This window comes from Chrysemys picta, chromosome 6, assembly GCF_011386835.1.
Source record: "Chrysemys picta bellii isolate R12L10 chromosome 6, ASM1138683v2, whole genome shotgun sequence".
NCBI classification, from domain to species: domain Eukaryota; kingdom Metazoa; phylum Chordata; order Testudines; family Emydidae; genus Chrysemys; species Chrysemys picta.
Window position 1 is genome coordinate 5,270,562 of NC_088796.1, and position 16,364 is coordinate 5,286,925.

The 16,364-nt window shown below is 48.6% G+C and overlaps 1 protein-coding gene across 1 annotated transcript in view; it reads left to right on the forward strand.

Moving 5' to 3' along the window:
- The first annotated feature begins 802 nt into the window (after positions 1-802).
- The window catches only part of DCAF12 (DDB1 and CUL4 associated factor 12), a 32,794-nt gene continuing 17,232 nt past the window's right edge, over positions 803-16,364 (forward strand). Inside the window, exons 1-3 of the mRNA XM_005296210.4 lie at positions 803-1,065; positions 3,245-3,499; positions 15,563-15,769. Coding sequence (XP_005296267.1) covers positions 985-1,065; positions 3,245-3,499; positions 15,563-15,769 — 543 coding nt within the window. The 5' untranslated portion in view covers positions 803-984. The remainder of the gene's footprint in view (positions 1,066-3,244; positions 3,500-15,562; positions 15,770-16,364) is intronic.

Genomic DNA, 16,364 nt, shown 5'->3' on the forward strand with positions numbered 1-16,364 from the left:
TCTGGGGAGGAAGACCAGGGGTCGCACCCAGGGGCAGATGGGCAGGAGGGGGGATAGAGGGGCAGGAGGGGGATCGCCCTGGGGAAGAAGACCAGGGGTCGCACCCAGGGGCAGATGGGCAGGAGGGGGGATAGAGGGGCAGGAGGGGGATCGCCCTGGGGAGGAAGACCAGGGGTCACACCCAGGGGCAGATGGGCAGGAGGGGGGATAGAGGGGCAGGAGGGGGGATAGAGGGGCAGGAGGGGGATCGCCCTGGGGAGGAAGACCAGGGGTCACACCCAGGGACAGAGGGGCAGGAGGGGGATCGCCCTGGGGCGGAAGACCAGGGGTCACACCCAGGGGAAGATGGGCAGGAGGGGGGATAGAGGGGCAGGAGGGGGATCGCTCTGGGGAGGAAGACCAGGGGTCACACCCAGGGGAAGATGGGCAGGAGGGGGGATAGAGGGGCAGGAGGGGGATCGCTCTGGGGAGGAAGACCAGGGGTCACACCCAGGGCAGATGGGCAGAGGAGACGTGGCTCTCGCTGTGGGACAGTAGCGGCAGATCCCGTGGAGGGGACAGGGCGAGGGCGGGGGCTCAGGCCGAGGGGCAGATCACGCCCTGCGTTGCCGTCCCTGTGGTCTGCCCGACAGGCCGCGCTGGGCCTTGCAGGCCAAACAGCAGGCCTCTGAGGCAGGGCCGGGGGGTTGAGTCGTTCACGTCCGCCCCGTTCTCCTAGCAACCACGCAGGGCGGGGCGCTGCGCAGCGAGCGCCCCATCTCCGCGCTGCCCGTCCTCGGCGGTTGCTAGGAAACCGCGCGACGGGAGCTCTGCCGTAAACTTGTCGTCGGGGCGTAAAATGCCGTGAAGCCCGGCCGGCTGGGCCTGCGGGCGGTGAGAGGGACCGGGTCCGGCTCCCCCGCACTTATATGCCCCGTCCTCCGGCGGCCGCCTCCCCCTCCTGCTCCATGTGGGGCCCGGGCCTCGGTGTCTCCCCCGCCTACTATGGCCAGGAAAACAGTTAGCAGGAAGCGGAAAGCGGCGGCTGCCACTGCGGCGGCGCCCGGAGGGCTCCGGGGGGAGCAGGTAACGGGGGAAGGGGCGCGGCGGGGGGGAGCAGGTAACGGGGGGGGCGCGGCGGGGGCGGTGGGAAAGCAGGTAACGGGGGAAGGGGCGCGGCGGGGGGGAGGGGAGCAGGTAACGGGGGAAGGGGCGCGGCGGGGGGGAGCAGGTAACGGGGGGGGCGCGGCGGGGGCGGTGGGAAAGCAGGTAACGGGGGAAGGGGCGCGGCGGGGGGGTGGGGAGCAGGTAACGGGGGAAGGGGCGCGGCGGGGGGGTGGGGAGCAGGTAACGGGGGAAGGGGCGCGGCGGGGGGGAGGGGAGCAGGTAACGGGGGAAGGGGCGCGGCGGGGGGGTGGGGAGCAGGTAACGGGGGAAGGGGCGCGGCGGGGGGGAGGGGAGCAGGTAACGGGGGAAGGGGCGCGGCGGGGGGGTGGGGAGCAGGTAACGGGGGAAGGGGCGCGGCGGGGGGGGGAGCAGGTAACGGGGGAAGGGGCGCGGCGGGGGGGGGAGCAGGTAACGGGGGAAGGGGCGCGGCGGGGGGGGGAGCAGGTAACGGGGGAAGGGGCGCGGCGGGGGGGGGGAGCAGGTAACGGGGGAAGGGGCGCGGCGGGGGGGGGGAGCAGGTAACGGGGGAAGGGGCGCGGCGGGGGGGTGGGGGCAGGTAACGGGGGAAGGGGCGCGGCGGGGGGGGGAGCAGGTAACGGGGGAAGGGGCGCGGCGGGGGGGGGAGCAGGTAACGGGGGAAGGGGCGCGGCGGGGGGGGGGAGCAGGTAACGGGGGAAGGGGCGCGGCGGGGGGGGGGAGCAGGTAACGGGGGAAGGGGGGCAGGTAACGGGGGAAGGGGCGCGGCCGGGGAACCCTGCAAGGGCTCAGCTCATGGGGGCGTGAAGCGGGTAATCGATCCCTCCTTCCCCCCCGGAAACCGGGGGACGCTGCGCGGGGAGAGCTGGGTCCAGGGAACAGGTAGTTTCGGCGGGGGGGCAGGTCCGAGGTCGGTGCTCGGGTAGGGGGGGGAAGGGCAGGGCCTAGGTCAGAGCCAGCGGGGGAAGGGCCGGGTCAGCCCCGGGGGGGAGGGCTGCAGAGGGTGCAGGTAACGGGCGGCAGAGGCGGGGGCCCGGGGTGGGTGTCGGCTCTAGGGAAAGGCGGGGAAGGGGTCCCGGGGAAGGAAGCGATGGCGGTGGGGCGGGCTGAGGGGGCCGGGACGGACAGGAGTAGGTTCCCTCCGCCCCCGGGCCGGTGGAGGCTCGAGGGGGGACGAGGTAGGTAATGGGGGTGGGGAGTAACCGAGGGGATGAGCCAGCCTCCTGCCGCTCGCTCGGGTGCCGCCCAGGCGTGGGCCCTGGGTCACCTGGCACCTGCCCTCCGCCCCGGGAGAGAGGCTGGCACCTGGCTAGCCTGCTGCGGGGGGTGCCAGAGGGGAGCCGAGGTGTCAGGGGCGGTCCCCAGGGGAGCCGGGGGGGGGCCCATCCCCACATCCCGGCGGCTCCCGAGCAGGGCTCCGGCCGCTGCCCGTGTTTTGGTTCGAGCGTTCGAACCCTGTAACCGACTCGCACTCCGGGCCTGGGGCGGAGGGAGGCGGGCGGGCGCTGCTGCTCCTGGGCAGGAAACTCACTAGTGGGTCCTGATCGACCCATCCCTCCTCCTCAGTCACTGGCAAGCCAGTAGTGCTCGATGCTCCGGAGTGATTGTAAACGGAGTGGGAGGAGGTGCTTTGGAGCTCAGGTTACTACTCAGGTCGGTATTGAACCAGGCTGTGCATTTTAAAAAAAACCCTCCTCCTTTGTGTTTGAATAAGGAATCTATTTGCTGGAACACTTCCACACACACACCCCCTCCAATCAGTCTAGGTTTGATACATTTCTGTCGAAATTGACATAATTAGACCTGTCATTAAACTATCTTGACCTGGGAAACTTTCAGCTGTTTTAAAGTGCTTTGGGATTTCCTGTGGGTCATAGGCATCTTTGAAATGTCATTGGAACAGCAGCACACTGCAGTCAGAATTGGTGCCTGACAGATACGTATTTTAAGATTCTTAATATGGCTGAAGTTTATGCTGGGATGGGTTTAACCCTTTTGTATAGTATTTTAGGTAGGTTACAAGATTTAATTTGTTAATTGATAACTCCCTCTTCAATACAGAACCATAAATTATTTAAAATATACTGTGACTACAGCATTGAATTTTGATTGTCATTCACAGTATGTCTGGGATCACTCAGCTCACAAAAGGAAAAGACTCCCCCCAGTAAAAAAGTCTCTGGTGTACTACCTGAAAGGCAGAGAGGTTCGGCTGCAGAATGAATCCAGCTACCACCGTTTGTTGCATGGATATGCAGCACAGCAACTTCCCAGTCTCCTGAAAGAGAGAGAATTTCATCTTGGGACCCTTAATAAAGTTTTTGCGTCTCAATGGTTGAACCACCGACAAGTGGTGTGTGGGACAAAATGCAACACAGTAAGTGTGACTTACTTGTTTTTTCCTCTGATAATTACAACTACTATTTTTATGCCTGGCCTATGTGTAAATCCAGCCTGTTTCCTTTCTATCAGAGGAGTTTACTATTTTTCTTCATGGAAAAATGATGGCACAGTTGAGTCTTGGTTTTTATCATGAGGATGTCAAGATTTGATCATTATTGGCTTTTATGGAAGGTAGCTGTAGAGGTGTTGGCTGGTTTAGTAACTAAGGCTAATAATAAAATAAGGCTCCATTACTCATTCTTGTACACGTTGCTCTCTGTGTACCATATTCTGTAAGTGCTTTTAAAGGGGCACTATGAAGATAATTTTGCATTTAGGTGTATGATTTTTTTTTCTCAATTTTATGGTCATAAAGTGCTAAACTCAATTTTAAATATCCATTTTTTTCCATTTTGGTTTACTTTTGTTAACTTTATTCCATTTGGGCACGTGAACAAGATTAGTTAATTTCATTTGTTTCTGGTGAAGCTAAACATTTTCAGGTTCTTAGTGCTGCAGTGTTTGGATTTCGAACACCTCAGAGAAGTCATTGCAAAAGTCCATTGACTAAATTGGGGCCAGGATTGCACATATCAAGCTACATGAAGCTTGATGGAGAAATAAATGTTGGCCGTACGCTAAGTTGAGGGGACTCACAAAAAGGGAGTATGTGCTGGAGCAAACTGATAAATAACACAGCACCAAGTCACCTAGACTGCATGGTATATGAGAAGCTGATTTAACTGTTTTTTGGCTTAAACGTTTTGCAAAATGTGAGGAAACTGCCTTTAGCTGTAATAAATTGGTAGAAATGGTATTTTCCCATTTAATTTTGTTTTTAAAGTATAACTGTGCTGTTGTAGTGATGGCTACAACAAAAATGGCTGAATTTAGAAAACTTGGCATGTAAATCTCTTAATGAGAACTAATGCCTAGCTATATAAATTAAAATAGCTACATCATTTAAACAACTCTTGAGCAAAGCCTAACAACGCCTTGTCCTCTCTCCACTTACATTCTTCCTGCTCTGGGACTGCTGCTGGGACAGTTTACATGAGGAAGACTTAGCGAAACACAATAAATGCTTAGAAAATCTTTGTCCTTTCATGAGACTTGTAGGCCTTGCAGGGCTGCAGCGGTTTTTGCTTCACTCTGCACTTTTTATCTGTACTATTACAAAGGTACAAATGGGCTGCTACCTTGTTAACAGAGTCTTGTGGGAAACTGTTGCTAAAGCTGAGGAATAAAAGTGGGGAAACTAACCTTGCTGTTATGCCCTCATCTCAGTGAGGTGTAAAAGCCAGAGACTAATGGGAGGCTATTTAAATGTCAATATGAACCACAGGCAATATCCTTTATTAAAAGAGAAAAAGCAAAAGATGGAAGGCAACATTGCTTCTTCATAACTGTGAAACATTAAGGAAATGCAAAAATGAAGGTTCTTATAGCCACTGTAGCGTGGCCACTTTATGGTACATATTTAATAGGGTTTTAAACCACACGTTTAAGTAGAAAATATTCCATGCACTGTAGTCATGTGCACTAACAATAGGAAGGTTAACGGATTCCCACAAAGGGCTAAATTGTGCTATTTGGATGTAAATCTGGAGTGATTCATTAGCGTCAGTTGAGTTGCATGTAGTTTACACTAATGTAAAGGATTTAGCTCATAGTGTTTACTTGAATGAAAACTTTAACACACACCAGCAGTTTTTTGCGTTCTGTAAGCTGCCTTTGGCTATATCATAACAAAATTAAAATTACTTTTTCATCGTCAAATTAAAATGTATTGACACAATGTTAGCTGTGGCTTTGTTTTTGACGAATCTGCAGTGCATGTGGTTGGTTATTTCATATGCAATGTAAAGACCATGGACAGCCGTATCAGTTGCTACAGCTTCTATCAGATACAGAAGTAACTTCTTGTTTGAGTCTCTGGGTCCTTAATTTTTTCCTATAAATATCCCTGTACGTATTCTTGCACAGACGTGGACTGCCCTGCCCTGCCCTTGAGCTCCGGGCCAGGGAGGCTAGCCCCTGGCCCCTCCCCTGCTGTCCTCCCTCCCCCACAGCCTCAGCTCGCCATGCCGCCAGCGCTCTGGGCGGTGGGGCTGCGAGGTCCTGCTGGGCAGCACAGTGGTATGGCTGGCTCCGGCTGGGCGGCGTGGCTGACAGACATGCTGCTCTGAGCGGCATGGTGAGGGGGTGGGGAGCGAGGGAGGGGGGGTTGGATAAGGGGCAGGGAGCAGTCAGGACACGGAGCAGGGGGCGGTTGGATGGGGCGGAGGTTGGGGGGGGCGGGGCAGCATTCAGCAGATAGGGAATGGGGGTGGGGGGTTGGATAGGCATGGGAGTCAGTCCCAGGGGGTCTGTCAGGGGGCAGGGGTGTGGATAGTGGTTGGGGCAGTCAGGGGACAAGGAGTGGGGGGGGTTGGATGAGTCGGGGATTCTGAGGGGGGCAGTCAGGGGACAAGGAGGGGGGGGTTGGATGAGTCAGGGATTCTGAGAGGGGCAGTCAGGGGCGGGAAGTTGAAGGGGGCGGGGGCCAGGCTTGATCATTGTCCTTATGTATCGTGGATTTCACAATTGGCAAGTTTTAAATAAAATTTGGTATCTATTTTGTATTTTACTAAAATATATATGACAAAGGATCCTATCCTAGTATCTCTGCCAAAAACTCAAATGCACAATAGATTGACTTCTCTGAGGCGAGTTCTTATTTTGTCATTATTGTACAGTGACTAGCACAGTGGGGCCCTGTCCCTTGATTGGATTCTGTAGGTGCCAGTGCAATACACACAACCAAATACAGCTAGCAACTGTCACCCCTGCCCTGCAACCTTGGGTGCTTTACAATCTCTAAGCCGCTTCGTTTTAAGTGTAAACCAATTTTTACTGGAAAAAATGCTGCGGTTTACAAAAAGTAGTATTCGTTTTTTCTGATTTTCACCCTACTTTTGTATCATTCAAATATATACAAAAATAACTTGTTTTATTAGGAAAATGCAATAGATTGCATGAGATGTATGTATTACAATAACACATTAGTCTGTTTATATGCAAAGCTGCCTGTTGAAGTAAGGCTATGTAGAAGATACACACAGTAAATAAACAGGCACGCGCACACACAAGCTCTGAAGTGGCATGTGGATCTGAACATAGTGATGAATATCACCCTCACCGCATACACATTAAAAGCTGTTAGCAGATACCGTTTTAAAGATCTGACACACAAAATGGGAAGAAAACAAAAATCTGTATCAGAATACGTTTCAGAACACAAGGAAGTATTCAAAAATTTTAAAAAAAGAAAAACACTCAACTTCATCCTTTTCTCCTATATGTGCTGCAAATGGTGTGACCCAGTTATTAAATGCAAATATTTATAGGCTAATAGTTCTAAGTCTACAACAGTAAACTGTTCAAATGAAAAGTTTTATTTGGAGATGTATTGCTATCTTAAACTCAGAGGTGGTATTGTGTTTTGTGTTCTGTTTTAGTTCTGCACAGAGCCGGCTCCAGGCACCGGCTTCTCAAGCAGGTGCTTGGGGCGGCCGCTTGGGAGAGGGGCGGCAGGTCCAGGTATTCGGTGGCAATTCGGCGGACAATCCCTCACTCTGGCTCGGAGTGAAGGACCTCCCGCCGAATTGCCGCCGCAGATCGCGATCGCGGCTTTTTTTTTTTTTTGGCTGCTTGGGGCGGCCAAAACCCTGGAGCCGGCCCTGGTTCTGCAGCAAACCACATTGAATTCCATTAATCAAAGCATTGATCTGCTTCTTCCCCCGTCCTTCCGTACACCAAAATAAACCCCAATATTTACCCAGAATTTTTTTCCCCCCACTGATTTTTCACTTGTTTTTGTTGTGGCGGTAATAAACACTGATACCTTCTTGGGAAATAAATACAATAGGAAATGAAGGGCCCTAACAATGCTTGCTGAAGTAGCTGCTACTTGGGCTGCTCGCAAACTGCCTTCCCGTTTGCAAGCCGCACCATGTCTGTGTGTAACTGTAGCCTGCCAGCCACACTTGGGTTACACTCTAGCTCCAACCAGCCTTGGTTATACTGCAGAGTGATCCCAATACACCGTGTCTTGGAGTTTCCCACAGAAATGTCTGTCCTGTACTGCCCAGCCCTCTCCTGGACAAGACAAATTATATTAGGTCCACTATTTCTTTAAGAGAATAATATGCACACAACTTGTCACACCAAATGGAGTTACCCAGACACTTCAATTTAAACACAATGGATTAGATAAAACAATAACGTAAGTGTATAAACTACAAAGAGATTTTAAGTGAGTACAAGTAATGAGGCATTAAAGTAAAAAATATTACAAGGAAAATAAAGATAAGACATTTACTAATGTTCAGCTTCACAAACTATTTCAGATTCAAGCAGTTTCTTAACATATGCTTTCAGCAGTCTTACTGACCAAACCCTGTAGGTCAGGGCCCATTCTCCCACAGTTGAACAGATGTTTCCTTTGTCACTTCAGTGAATGCAATGGGCAGGGGGAGAGAGAAGGGTCCCTTGGCGTGTGTTCTCCTTTTTATAGTTTCAGTCCACTTCTTGAAAACATTTCAGCTGTGCACCAGGAGACAAAGTCTATGTGGAAGGATGGTCCCTGCTGCTTTTTTTTCCTCACCTGTTTGAGCTTTCTTTGTTTCCCTTCCTGCTTGATGACTCTGTTTACAGCTTGAATGCAAATGAAGTAGAGAACATACTCCTTTGTTTTGGACAGAACTGTTTGCTAGCTTCTGTTTGGGAAGGGCTATGGGGTTTGAAATATGTTATTAATGCCATATGGGGGTATATTATAACTTCAGTGTTGTCACTCATTTTACCAGAACAGTGAGCAGCAAATAATGAGTTTTCAAATGATACCTCACAAGGCATACTTTGTACAAAAACTATTACAATAGTGCATAGGGTGTGAACAAAGGGCTGCATTCTGTCACAAGCCCTGTCCCTTGATTGGGGTCTCTAGGTGCCACTGCAGTACATATAACCAAATAGAGCTAGCAACTGCTCCTCACCCCCAAACTGAGAGACTTTTACATGTCTGTCAAAGGATGTTTTAAGGTCCATATAACCTATAACTAAATACCAATGATTGGTACCAGATATTTAGGCAGAGGAGCAGGGATGGATATGATTGCAAACAAACTGGAGAGAGAAACTTTAGGGCTGTGTGGGAGATGACTAGATTTGGTGCTTGGAAACAACATTGTGGCACCATAAAGGGGGCTGGAATGTCTGAACTTTAGTGTGTTTGAGGGGCCTCTCTCTTTAATCTTCATAGCTCTGGGGAAGGTCTTTTTACTAAACCCCAACCCCCAAAATGAGTTGATCACTCTGCAACTTCAGGTTCAAAACACCGTCCAGAACATACACTGTTCTTGTTCGTAGTAAAAGTTGAGGGGATTTCCTGTAAGCTCGGACAAGAAAATATTAGCGCTATGATGTCACTCCACTTACCTAGTGGATTTGGTTGTCAGTTGCTTCCTGTCTAGCAGAGGGAGGCAGCACTCCTTGCTCTTAGATTTCTTCTTTCGCCCTGTCAGGATTGATCGCTAATTTTGGGCTCAGAACCTAAAGTTTTCCTTTTATTGGCTGTTTCTGAACTGGCTTTTCAAAGGGATGAGTGGTTTGCTTGCTAATGCCGATTAGACAGCCTTTCTCCCCCCAAGTGATTATTGTGTTGTGCTCAGAGCCTCAGCAGTCTCGCTGCAAGTCACCAGCTCTTGTTTGTGTTTGAATATTTGTCGCCTGTGCAGGAGGCTGTATGTCAGCACTGGGCCCAATCTCCTTTGCACTTAAAGAGATCAGCAGACTGGTCCCATGTGATCAGTCCTGAGTTTGTGCCAGAGCTGACCAGGTGGTGATCAAATGTAAGAGCGCTTTTTCTTCCTCTTAAATGACAAGACAATCACGAGGAACACAATGGGCTCCTGACATTGCAGCACTTTGCTACTAGAGAGCGTACATGGTAATTCTCCCCCTTGTCTGGATGCAAGCTCTGATAGCGCCTGAGAGAAAGCATGGTTTAATATTTCCTTTGCAAGCCAATTTACTTTCCACTCTAATTACAGCATAGACCTACCCTAAGAGGTAAACACCCACGGCTGGTCCATGTTGGCTGACTCGGGCTTGCAGGACTAGGGGGCTGCAGGACTAGGGGGCTACAGGACTATTTAACTGTGGTGTAGACATTTGGGCTGAGACCCGCCCCCCCGGCAGGGTCCAGAACATCTACACTGCAATTAAACAGCTCCAGAGCCTGAGTCCTGCAAGCCTGAATCATCTTACACAGACCAGCCGTGGGTGTTTAATTGCAGTGTAGACATACCCTATGCCTCTGAAATGGAGGATAGAGGAGAAGGGTGTTGTTCCTTGGCATCAGGGTTTCAGTCTCTTCTCTTATAAGCCTACATTTAGAGTCTGTAACCCTGAAGGTGCAGCCTCCTGAACAGACTAAATCGGACTTGGTGCAAATGAGCTTCTAAAGGAGACCCGTTCTTTCAGTTGCATGTTGATAAATAGGTGACCATTTTTTGTTCCCATAAGTAGTTGCTGTTCTGCCACCTGCTGCATGATGCCATTCATTTGCATTCATATTTTTCTTCACATTCTGTTTTGGCATTTCTCAGGAGATATGTGATGGGGTGTCAAAACTGATGCCCATTGATAGGTTCAGTCTCTTCCCTCTGCATCCTTTGCAGTCTGTTTAAAAATATTAACTGTCTTGACAGCCTCTTGGAATTAAACACAATGGGAGAGGCACATGAGAAACTGACAAACTAGGCTTCAGCGAGGAGCAAATAGAACAATAACACTCTTCTCTTGTTGACAAGCCTCACCCCAACCTGAAAACAGTTTGTAATTAAAATTGCTGAGTGTCGTAGAGACACCATCTTGGTGTAATGTGACATTTGATCTCTGGTACTAAGGGCTAGTGTTCAAGTTTGCAAGTAGGCTTATACGCTGCTGTCGTAATTTCTATCTAGGTTCTTATTGTGCCCATCACATGGCATAGAACTGATGGCCTCTTTCTGCCTATTTGTTAGCTTCTCGAACAAATGTTCCTGTTCTACACTGCCCCTTATGCATGGATTGTTCTCCATGGACTGATCCATAAGGCCACTACCCTTTCTTCACATCTATCCCTTAAGAAGCATCAGTACTGTGATACTGATAAGTGGGTTTTATGCTGGAGGTACTGAGATTTATGCTTATTCCAATCTCTTTTGTGAGGAAGTCCTACCAGTGTGAGAGCTTGAACTGTTCATAAAGAAATATTACTGTTTAAAGAGTGAAGGCTAATGCATAACCTACTGTAAACCACTTTCCATTCTGGTTTGACAAACTTGCTGTCAACTCTGTGACCTTACTTTTCAGCAAGACAGTCCTGGTCAACAATAAACTCAAATGCCGACATAAATAACCAAAATACAGTTTAGTTTATACGGAAGTAGCAATGTTACTTCCTGCAAGAGTTTGAAAGAATTGCTGTGCAGAAGGAGTACAGTATGATGTGCTTATTTGTCACACAAGGAAAGTCAGCGTGCAGGCACAAACCTGGTACCGTATAAATTTAAGTTTGTGCCCAGTTATGGCGTTTATAGAAAGTACACTAACTAGAGGGTCACACACTTATTGAGTGTATAGTTCAGCCTGCATAAGCAATGAGAGCAGCATATTAAGATCTTGCCTGTGATGCAGTCGCAGCTGCAGTATGCCAGAGGTATGTCTTCAGCACTAGATGAGCTCTCTGCGGTTTGGAGTCAGTGGAAATCAGCTCTTCCCCATTTTTTCAGTTTTCATCAAAATCAATAGTTTTGCCTATTGATGCATAGAGCATTCCCTGGCATTCTGGAATTTATCAGATGGAGTATTCTAAATGTATCACGTTGCAGACAGACAAATGCCATTGAGTTTGTAGGACTTTGCTTTGCCCAGCCAAACATTTTTGGTTACAAAAGATAAAATGGGGCATGCAAGTCATGTGGCTGTGTGTAATGTACTGATGAGTTTGGCTTTCCTCCTTGCTGTCTCTGAAAGGCTGGTAAAGAACCAAAATGGAACTGACAGAAGAACTTGCAAACTGATTTAAGTACTTTATTAAGAGAGGAAGGATGGATTGTGTGGTAAAAGCACTGGCCTGTGTCTCTGGAGATTTGGGTTCAACTTCTGTCTCTGCCAAAGGCTTAACTGTGTGACCTTCAAGCAACTCACTTAATTGCTGTCTGCCTCAATTCTCCCACTGCAAAGTGGAGATCATTCTTTTGTATGGTCTAGTTTGATTGTAAGCTCTGTGAGGCAGGAGCTGTCTCCCAAGTGCATGTATATCACCTAGTACAATGGGGCCCTGATTGCTGCTGGGATTTGTAGGTGCTACTGTAATACAAATTCTAAAGAATGAATAAAGTTAGCAATCAAAGAAGGTACAATGAGATGGGTCAAATGTAGCCATAGCTAGAGCACTGCAAATCTGCAGATATTCACGGACCGTGTTTGTGGATCACGGGTCGAATGCGGATAGCAATGTTGTATCCGTGCAGGGCTTTAGCCATAATATCCAGAAGCTAAAGGGATGTGGCTGTGGCAACTGTAAGTCCCAGCTTTCCATGTGTACATTGACCCAGGCATTCTCGTCTTGATCCTTGAGCAGCGTAGCCATCACAGCCTATACCTCTGATTCAGAGATGAGGAATCCTAGAAGCTAGAGATGGGAAAGGTCTGTTGGGTCATCCAGCCTGTTTCTGTGCTAGTGCAAGATTGTTCCCCGCTGGCCAGCTTGACTCTGCCCCATTTGATACAAACTAGGTGTGATCCTTTGGTTCCTGGTAGTTGCCAAAGCATTCTTTTGTCTGGTTAAAGCTTAGATGCCATGTTACTGCATACTGACAATTGATACAAATCACTCTTTGCTGCTAGTTAATACGTTTATGAAAGAAGTTAAAGAATAAAGAAACAAATCTACGTAACTAACCATTCAGGTATAGGCAGCTATCCAGTGCTTAGCATGTCCGCATAAGCTTGCCCCATGAGTTGTGGTTTTTGAGCGCAGACCAGGATGAAAGTTCCACCCAAAGGTGAGTTATTGAGGGAAGGGTTCTCGTTCCTACTTGAGATGGAGAGGTGAGAAGGGAAAACCACTAGGGTTTTATAGTGTAGCCATTCCAGAACTTTCTTAACCATCATAGAGACCAGACTGCTATAGACACCTTGAAAAGCGTATGCATCCATACTTTTATTTTCAGTCACAATCATGTTCTGGGTTTGTTTGGGACATTTAGCAAATGATGGGGAATAGGGCATTTCTGACTTAAGGTTTATATGCCGTAACTTGCTGGGTTTAAAAAAAAAACCAACACGATTGAATTTAAAGCAACCAAATATTGCACACTTCTGAATGCATGAATTGATAACAGGATCATGGTTTCTGCCTTCCTGCTTCTTGCACTGTTGGACAGCACGGCATCTGTCTTACTGGCTGTGTTAAAGCCAGTTCAGTAGACCTATCAGCGGCTGCGTTTAGCCTCCTGTTAGTTCCTTCCAGTCCTACACTTCTGTGATTCTTACTAGATCATGAGCAAATGTAGTGAAACCAGAAAGACCTGTAGGCAGTCGATAGTGCAAATTGAAAATCGGCCACCGCTTCCCCTTTTTCACACCTGCTGCCTCATGATGGTCTTGATTACCGTGCTAAACTCAAGCTATTCTGGTTATTTTATTCTTTGCTTTAATTATTTTTAGATCATTCAAAAATGTTAGGCACCTCACGGAAACAGTCCCTGCCTCTAAGAGCTTATAGTCTACAGTTTAGGTCCAAATCCTTAACACAGCTAAATATCTTTGTTAGAACTGCAGTGGAATTTAAGAAAACAGTGGCATGCAATAGAAGTAAGGGATTTCATCTGCAATGTGTTGGAGAGGGAGAAAGAGAACTGGAAACCTAGAACAGGACTGACAGAACAGGCTGGCACAGAAGGAGGGTGGAGTATTGTCACAGGCTCATAGCATGAGCAACAAATTGAAACTTAAAACATGTTAGTTTGGTTGCTTGCTGTAGGTGAATGCTATTAAGCATGGAAGACCAAAAAAATTAAAGCAGAAGGGATTTGGTGTCAATGAACCTTGACATTGTTTGTCCAAGTCCCCTTTTATGTGTGTCTCTAGTTTCTCAACCCTCTTGTAGATATTTGGTGGGGCCCTAATGGTTTTGCATTAGTGTCAGTTTTTTAGACTTTCACCTACAGTGTCAAATGCCTGCCCTGGGTGCCCGATGCAGCTTGTATGATATATTGATGTGATGCATATGGCATATTCAAAGTCTACAGAATCAAAGGTTTTATTTTTTTAAAGACGTTTCTAACACACACAGTTGTGAAGAAAACCTTCCAAACATGAACCAGGTGTAACTAATGCAATGCTGTTCCCCTCAGTCTGCAGGCATTCTGACTCCATTAATCTGAGTGGCGTGAACTGCCCTGTGTCTCATTAATCCCACTGCAATGCTAGCCTCCAAGCCTAGTGATGGCACGTGCACATGGTTGCACTACTTATTTAATTGCTGATGGGTGACATAAAGAAGAGGGTGGGAATTGGGGGTTCCTGCTGGAAGAAAGTAGGACACAAATGAGAGGGGGAGACAATACTTTGGGGGAAGGGAAGACATAGTCCTAGTCCTAGGGAGAGTGGTGCTGAATGTGACCGTAAATACTGAACAAGTTGCGATGTTCAGATACTCTGTAAAGGCTGTTTTCTACTCTGATTTCTGTGCAAAACTCCCATTGGTAACAGTGGGAACTCCGTTGGGTATTGAAAGTAATGTGCAGTGCTAGGCTCTCATTTCCTAAATAAAAATGGACTTCATCCCTCTCCACAGAACGAGTTGGACTTCTCTGGCTTACACGGATGTGTAGATGTGTGGGATAGCAACTGTAAAATCTACAATTATATTACATGTTATGGGTTTAACTTCATGTTTATGATTTGATGCTTATTAGGGAATGGAAAAGAATTATTAGTTTTCTGAGGCAACTGACAAAGAAATGATAGATAAATATAAACTGCATTCTAAGCACCAGAAACTCTTGTGCTGACCCCATTATAGAAGTGTCCGGCAAAGTGATAAATTCAGAATATGTTCCCTGTACTTTTCCCATTTCATTAATTCAGCTTCTTAAAAGCCTTTGATACTAATGGTATGTTCAAAGAAATGCTACAAGTGTGATTAAAAGGGACAGTAAGGGTACGTCTTCACTTACCAGAGGGTCCGGCGGCAGGCAATCGATGTTCTGGGATCGATTTATCGCGTCTGGTTAAGACGCGATAAATCGATCCCTGATCGATCCTGGAAGTGCTCGCCGTCAACGCCGGTACTCCAGCTCGGCGAGAGGAGTACGCGGCATCGACGGGGGAGCCTTCCTGTCACGTCTGGACCCGCGGTAAGTTCGGACTAAGGTACTTCGAATTCAGCTACGTTATTAACGTAGCTGAATTTGCGTACCTTAGTCTGAAGTGGGGACTTAGTGGGGACCAGGCCTTAGCCTGAGCCCCGCAAGCCCAAGTTAAGGGGCTGTTGAATTGCAGTGTAGATGGTCAGGCAGGCTGCAGCCCAAGAGTTGAAAGTCTACTCTGCAATTCAACAGCCCTTTAGCCTGAGCCAGCTGGCATATGGGCCAGGGTGTCTAATTGCAGTGTAGACATACCCTGAGTGTCCTATGTTTGGATTTAAAGAAACAGTCAACTTACCACTTTTGTCTTGAGTGCTGGATTTCTGTACTTACAGGTAACACTTAAGAAGTTATCGTAAAATCCGTTGCTAAAAATTTAACTCTGTCCCTTTTAATCACACTTGTAGCATTTCTTTGAACATAAATTTTTGTGGCTTAGCTTTGAATTTAAGCACCATTATGAGAATCAACAATGTCATAACTCTGATCGAGAGTGGATCAAGTGACCTGCCATTTTGTTTCTCTTCAAACTTATGACGTGAATTTGGTTCAATGGCTCTGTCTCTACAACTTCATGTACATCTGTCTTTCAGCTGTTTGTGGTAGATGTCCAGACTGGTCAAATTACGAAGATTCCTATTCTGAAAGACCGAGAACCTGATATGGTAAACCAGCAGGGCTGTGGTATTCATGCAATTGAGCTAAACCCTTCGAGGACGCTCTTGGCTACAGGAGGAGACAATCCAAACAGCCTTGCGATTTATCGTCTGCCTACACTTGATCCCGTCTGTGTGGGAGATGTAAGTTAACATATTTGGGCAAGGTACAGAGTCACACAGTAGGTCGGGGTGGGCAAACTACAGCCCACGGGCTGGATCCTGCCCCTTGGGGCTTTGGATCAGGCCCGTGGGATTGTCACCCCCGTGGCACCACGCAACTCCCAGAAACAGCTGGCACCACGTCCTTGCGGTCCCTGGGGGATGGGGGGGCAGAGGGCTCCGCACGCTGCCCTCACCTGTGGGTTCCACACCCGAAGCTCCCATTGGCTGCAGTTCCCTGTTCCAGGTAAGCGGTGCTGGGTTGGAGCCCGCACCCCGAACCCCTTCTGCACCCCAAGCCTCCTGCACTCTGAACCCCTGCCCTGATCCCTGCTCCTGCACTCCGAACCCTTGCCATGAGCCCCCTCCTGCACTCCGCACCCCAACCCCTTGCCCTGAGCCCCTTCCTGCACACCACATCCCCTCTCATACCCCACACTCCCTCCTGCACCTCAACCCCCTGCCCCAGCCCTACATTCATGGCCCTGTATGCAATTTCCCCACCCAGATGTGGCCCTCAGGCCAAAAAGTTTGTCTGCCCCTGCAGTAGGTATTACAGTGAAGTGTCCAAGGTCAG